Source organism: Cornus florida, unplaced genomic scaffold (genome assembly GCF_030987335.1).
Source record: "Cornus florida cultivar Cherokee Brave unplaced genomic scaffold, ASM3098733v1 CherokeeBrave_3.0.0_Hap2_Chr04, whole genome shotgun sequence".
NCBI classification, from domain to species: domain Eukaryota; kingdom Viridiplantae; phylum Streptophyta; class Magnoliopsida; order Cornales; family Cornaceae; genus Cornus; species Cornus florida.
The window spans coordinates 72,486,793-72,493,640 of record NW_026775574.1 but is presented as its reverse complement, the minus strand read 5'-3'; the positions used below and the strand labels follow the sequence as shown (position 1 = coordinate 72,493,640).

The 6,848-nt window shown below is 32.1% G+C and overlaps 1 protein-coding gene across 7 annotated transcripts in view; it reads left to right on the top strand.

Annotated features, from left to right (window-relative positions):
* Positions 1–3,488: 3,488 nt before the first annotated feature.
* Positions 3,489–6,848, top strand: part of LOC132303514 (uncharacterized) — a 28,069-nt gene continuing 24,709 nt past the window's right edge. For 4 of the 7 annotated variants that reach the window (XM_059800794.1, XM_059800796.1, XM_059800793.1 and 1 more), the window contains exon 1: positions 3,490–6,827. In XM_059800794.1, coding sequence (XP_059656777.1) covers positions 4,263–6,827 — 2,565 coding nt within the window. In that variant the 5' untranslated portion in view covers positions 3,490–4,262. Of the gene's footprint in view, positions 6,828–6,848 lie in introns of all 7 variants that reach the window. The other 3 variants (XM_059800798.1, XM_059800797.1, XM_059800799.1) reach the window with 2 other exon arrangements.

The window sequence follows — 6,848 nt, the reverse complement described above, 5'->3', positions numbered from 1 at the left end:
TCATGGTACCAGTTTAGTTTTGTTGTCTTCCTTTCCTTTCTCTCTCTCTAGATATATATATGTATATATATATATATATATATATATATATGTGATACCGATGCTAAAACTTTTTGCTCCTCATTATTAAGAGCAATACATTGGCCTACGTTTTCAATTGAATTATTAAAACTTTAATCTAGTCACTTCCTGTTCAATCTTTAATAATACAGTATGGCATGAAAATGTCATACTCATAGGACTAATATAATCACTAATTTTGCTTCCTTGATATTTCATCGTCACCCTCGTGGGTTTTTATTTTTGATCTTTCTTTTATGTTTGGATTCCAAATAGAGTAAAAAAATTTTGAACTTGTATAATTTTTTGAGTAAATTTTGTTATTACGATTTGAACAGTACTTAAGTCATCAATAATGAAAATTTACATTATATCATTGTTGATGTGGATCAATATATCATCTATAATTTGGTAATTAAAATAGAATATGTCTATTTATTATTAGTCCACATCAACAATGAGTATGGTGTAAATCCTCATTAATAAGTATCTAAATATTTCTCAAATTTATAGTCTAGGGTGGGTTCCTAAGGCCTTGCCTAGGTGAGTTTTTGGTGAAAAAAAAAAAAAAAAAAAAAAAAAAAAAATAATAATAATAATAATAATATTAATATTGTTTTTAAGATGCACCCTCAAAAAACACTTGCCACAGTAACTATTTGTAATTGTAAATTATGCATAAGAATCGGAGATACAAATTTCTAGAGAGGCCTTTGGATACAAAAGTAAATTCAAAGTCTGACACGCCATGTGAATATGTCACTTTATTTAGAAGCCCACCTAAAAAGCAAAAGCAGTAAAGCACTTACCACAATTATTTGCTTTTTCAATTGCTTCGTCCTTTTTTTTGTTTTTTTGGGTCGTATCCAATTATTACTCTTGACTTTTCCTTTTGAATCGATGCGCGAGAAAATAGCGCGTTAAACCTACTCGCAGTAGGGCCGGGCGCGTGAATAAATGGTTCTAATCGGTAAAACTTCAAAAACAAAGATCAGATGTAGTAGGACTTAGTGGAAAGTAATGCGAAGGAATCATATAAATGATCTGTATATTTCGGAGTGACTATACAATAAGAGTGGACTACAATTGGCTCTCATGAGATTTGAACTAATTACACTTAAACTTAAGGTTTATCATTTGGTTGCAGCGACACTGAGGTTTTCTCAAGTTTGTAATGACCTTCCCTCTCTACAAAAATTTATATATTTTTTTTTGTCAAAAAATTGATTTGAAGTGAGTAATCTATACAATGACTATAATATAATAGAATTATATTAACAATTATATTCTATACTAGACTTGAATTCAAATTAAATGAAAGAAATAATATTTGAATTTTAAATTAGTAATGACATAAATTATGTTATGATAATTGTGGTAGATACAAGATTAGTCTAAAACAAGATTTAAATGAATATCTATATATATATACATATATATATATAATATGTGCACCAATAAAATGGAGTTATTTTACTAATGTACTATTGGCCTAGCGATATCTTATGGTACCAATTAAGAGAAAAAAAATAATAATAAAATATATTGTTTTCAAAATCGTTAAATTTTATATCAAGTTTTGTAAGCATGTATATATGAAAGTTTTGAGTCTAAATTTTATATCTAATAACAAGAGTATATATAAATTTTTCACTTATTTGAGAATAAAGCATTATTAATTTTAGAAAATATTTACTCTACAATCTACACTCCATTTATGTTGTTTTTTTTTTTCTTTAAAAAAAAAAAAACAACTAACTCTAATTTTGTGTTTAAGATTCACCCTTAAAAAACACTTACCACAATTACTAATTGTAATTATAAATTATGCACAAAAATTGGAGATCGAAATTTTAAAGAAACCTTTGGATGCAAAAGTAAATCCATCTAAGCGGTAAAAACCAAAAGCTAATAATCAGTGACAATTATGCACAACAATTGTCACTGTATTTGTTTTGTCCTTTCAATTGTCACTGTATTTGTTTTGTCCTTTCTTTTGGTTGTATCAATTGTTATACTCTACTTTACTTTTGAATAGGCTATATGCGAAAATAATAATAATAATAATAATAATAATAATAATAGAAAAATTATTCTTGCAACGAATACCTAAGTGAATTGATAATTAAACCGTTAATTAATTTTTTTCAGTTACAATAATTTCAAGACGCTCCTTCGAAAAAAACAGAGAGAGCAAATAAAGTATCGACCAAATTTGGATGAAATCTTTAGATAGGTAATGGATTTTTCACCAACTTTATAAATTAAGTCTTCGTATATTTCACTGTAAAAAAAATTTCGAAATTTTTTTCTCCTTATTTTTAGGTATTTGGAAGATTTCAAGATTAGAAAATTATTTTTCATGTAAAACATTTTATCCCCAAATGACTGAAAAAGATTTACCAAATTTTTTTTCATAAATCATTTTACATAGGCTATAATGCTTGTTGGTGAGGAACACTAAAGAAATAGAGAGTTAATTGTGTATAAAAGTTGATCTAGAAAATATTTTATCAACAGTTGCCAAACACCTAAAAATAAAATATATTTATATATTTTAGATAAAAATATTTTACAAGGAAAACATTTTACGTCTAAACAAATGAAGCCTTAATATTATTACTTAATGAGATTTATATTATAATTTTTTAATGTTTATGATTACACGTCCACCATCAAAAATAAATCCAACACCCTATAAAATATCTAAATTTATTGAAAGGATTCATCAGTTTAGCCCTTTTCATTTTTGATCTTTAATAATATAGTATCATAACTAAGAAATTGTGTTATGTTTTTTCATTTATCATTTTTATCTCCTTTACTTTTTCTTTGAAATATACTTATTATTTTTTCTACATTGAAACAAAAAATATATGGACTTCAAATTAGTAATAACATAAATTATGCTCTGATGTTTTGATAATTGTGATGAATACGAAATTAAGGTTTAAAACCTGAAATAAAGAACTAGAGATAGATTTTATATGGATTAAAGGATTCTAAAGAAATTTATTTATGTTTAGTTGTATAAAAATTCAAATTATCATTATCATAATAAAATATTTGTCCTAAATCTCTAATTTACAGTCACTTTGAACATCTAAATACAAATTTAACTTGTTGTGATGGCGAACCTCATTTATCTTGTTCCTGGAAACAAAAGCCAATGATGCAGTGATAATGAGTCTAGGATTGTACGTAGAATACTATTATTCAGTTTTACCAATTTTGAGTTAGTATAATTAATTTAAAGTTTAGGATTGTATGTAGAATACTATTATTCAGTTTTACCAATTTTGAGTTAGTATAATTAATTTAAAGTTTAGGATTGTACGTAGAATACTAGTGGTAAAATTTCTTGCACTTTATTTTGTCTTAAAGCTAGTTAGGTAACTTTGACAGCACCATGTCAAATCGTGCAGTGTGATGACGACGGACATGAAAAATCATGTTCTTTGTTTTTGGTTCTAAGCGATAATTACTTTTCATTCTGGCGAGTCTCTCTCTCTAACATCTGAATTTGCATATTTCTCTCTCCCACAATCTCTGTTTCTCTCTCATCTCGCTGCTGTCGCACCAAAATCCATCTCCTGAATCTTCACTTTGTGTTCATCCATTTTCTTTCTCTTGGTCTGTCAGCCATTGATAATCAGACTTAATCGGTTCAATTGGGTTTGGAATATATATATATAGCTTTATCTGGACAAAATGGGCATAAGCCAGAGGTATGTCTTCAAATCTCTTCTTTAGTTTCCTCAACAACTGTCTTTTTACCTCTCTGTATTAGCTTCAATTGCTTCCATTTCATTTTTATTGTATTCCGTATTGCATCAACTGTCTTGTTTTCTTTCTTTCTTTTCTTCCTCTGTGTCTGCAATTTCACTCTCTTAGTTTTTCTGTTCAATTTGAAATAGGCTTTTTCTTACACCTTAATTTGTATCTCTATCTCTCGAGTGTCTCCTTGTGAATCTTCACTTTCTTTCCGGAGAAAAAAAAAAAAAAAAAAAAATCTTCACTTTTCTTTGTCTTGCTTTTGGACTTGTTTGTCATTCAAAATCAAACTGTGTGTGTTTGTCTTGAATTCTCTTCCTTTAGTTTCTTAGCTTTCTCCTTATTTAATCCTATTGTTTCCGTTTCCTCTATATTCTGTATTCCATCGTCTGCTTAGAGAGAGAAAAGAAAAAAGAAACAAATTAAAAATGGCTGAAGGTAATGTTAATGTAATTGTGGGAAGTATTTTAAAGCCTCTCATAGACGGCTTGTACAAATCCATCTGCCGTCAAATTGGTTATTTGGTTCAGTGCAAGAAGAACATTAAGGATTTTGCAGATGAAGTGGAGAAACTCAGGGCTACCAAGGAAGTTGTGGAGAGAAAGGTTAGTGCAGCCAGGGACAATGCTGAAGTCATTCACGACTATGTTTCAAAGTGGCAGAGGGATGTGCAGAGCATGGAAGACGACAAGAGCAGATTACTCGAAGCCAAAGATAATCTCAAGTGTCTTCATGTTTGCTCACGGTACCGATTGGGTAAGGAAGGAAAAAAGAAGCAGCCTGATGTTACCAAGCTTATAGCCGATGGCAACAATTTTGGCGATGTTGGATACCAACGTCGTCCCACCGTTACTTTCGAGAAGACATACAGCAGAAACTATGAGAGTTTTCAATCCAGGGAGTTTGTTTTTGAGGAGATCATGAAGGCACTAAAAGATGATGGGACTTACAAGATTGGGATACACGGAATGCCTGGTGTTGGAAAGACAAAAATGATGGAGGAAGTTGCTCAACGAGCCGAAAAAGAGAGCCTGTTCGATGAGGTCACCCAGATAGTTGTCTCCCAGAATCCACTTTTGGAAGATATTCGACAAAAGCTCGCCAAAAGTTTGAATATGAAAGATCCGAGTAATGCGAGTAAGGAGCAAATATGCGATAGATTGAGAAATGGTAAAAGGATTCTTATAATGGTAGATGATGTTTGGAATGATGAAATTAAGTTGGAGCACATTGGAATACCCGCTGCTGATAATCATATTAAGGGCTGCAAGATTATTTTGACCTCTCGGATAAAAGAGGTGTGCCTTCGGATGCGGGTTCAAAAGGAGTTCGAAATTGGGCTCTTGTCGGAACATGAAGCATTGATGCTATTTAACGAAACCGTGGGAGATTTTACGGACTCTGGTGAACTGCATTCTGTAGCTAAAGAAGTGTGTCATGAATGTGATTGTTTGCCGTTGGCAATAGTTACAATTGGAGCAGCATTGCAGTATGAGAGAGAAACTAAAGGGTGGAATGATGCACTTGAACAATTGAAACATTCTAAGGCATATAAAATTCCAGGAGTGTCAGACAAACTATATTCGTGCATACAGTTGAGTTACAAGAATCTGAAGCTGAAAGATCAACGGTTATGCTTTCTGCATTGCAGTTTGTTTCCGGAAGATGCTGAAATTTCTATTGATGACTTGGCAATATATGGAGTGGGAACGAGATTTCTTGAAGGCACAGATAGAGAATCAATGGAAAAAGCAAGACAGAGAACACATACGTTGATTGGTACCCTCAAGAAATCTAACTTGTTGTTAAATGGCAGGAATCAAAACTTTGTCAAAATGCACGATGTCATTCGAGATGTGGCGATATCAATTGCATCAGAAGATAAAGTTGCCATGTTTCTAGTGAGAGCTGGTATTGAGAAGTGGCCAGATGAGGATGGAAATAAACAATGCAAAGCAATCTCATTAAGGTTTAATGATGATTGTGTGCTTCCGGGTGATTCAGAATGTATAGAAGTATGCACCTTAATGTTGGAATCCCGTAAGCTTTCATCAGAAATTCCAAGTACCTTTCTTAAAGTGATGAAGAAGCTTCAAGTTTTACAATTGCGGAATATGCAAATTTCGGAACTACCTTCATCGCTTAAAAATCTTAGGATGTTACGGCTATACAACTGCAAATTGGTGAATGTAGCTTTTCTCAAGGAATTTAAAAAACTTGAGATACTATGCATTAAAGATTCTGATCTCAAAGAACTGGCTCCTGAAATAGGACAGTTGACTAGTTTGCGGTTGTTGGATGTGAGGGGCTGTTACAGGCTCGAGATCATTCCCTCGGGTGTCATATCAAGTCTATCCCAACTTGAGGAATTGTACATTCCAGATGAGTTTGACCAATGGGTGGTTAAAGACAATGCAAGTCTTAATGAACTAAACTCATTGAAGCGCTTAATCAGTTTACAAGTTTTTGTGCCAGATGTTGTGTTACTGCCGCCCCTCATTGAGCCTCTGTTTGAGGAGTTGATCAGATTTCAAATATCCATTGGGAGCCGTTTTGACTCCTGGCATTCAGCAACAAGGATGTTGAAACTATATAGGTTTCGTATCAAGAAGGAGCTTAACATTTTGATAGAGAAAGCTGAAGTACTAGTTTTAGAGAATCTTCCTGATGGACTATGTGGATCTGGTTCATTTAGTAAATTAAGTTTCTTAAAAATTGTAAACTGTAAATCAATGATATATCTCTTCTCCTCGGCCACTGCAAGAAATCTTTTGCAACTCCAAGAATTAATTATAGGTCGTTGTGAAACCATGGAGGAAATAGTAAGAGATGATGAGGAAGCTATGGATGCTGTTATTATTTTTCACCATTTAAAGAAAATAATGTTGGAAGATCTACCCAAGCTCAGAAGTTTCAATGCCAATATGAAGAAGTCGACAACTAGGGGGGAATGCAACACGTCCACCCTTGTGCAAGCTTTGTTTAACCATAAGGTATGCTCCACACTTACCTTG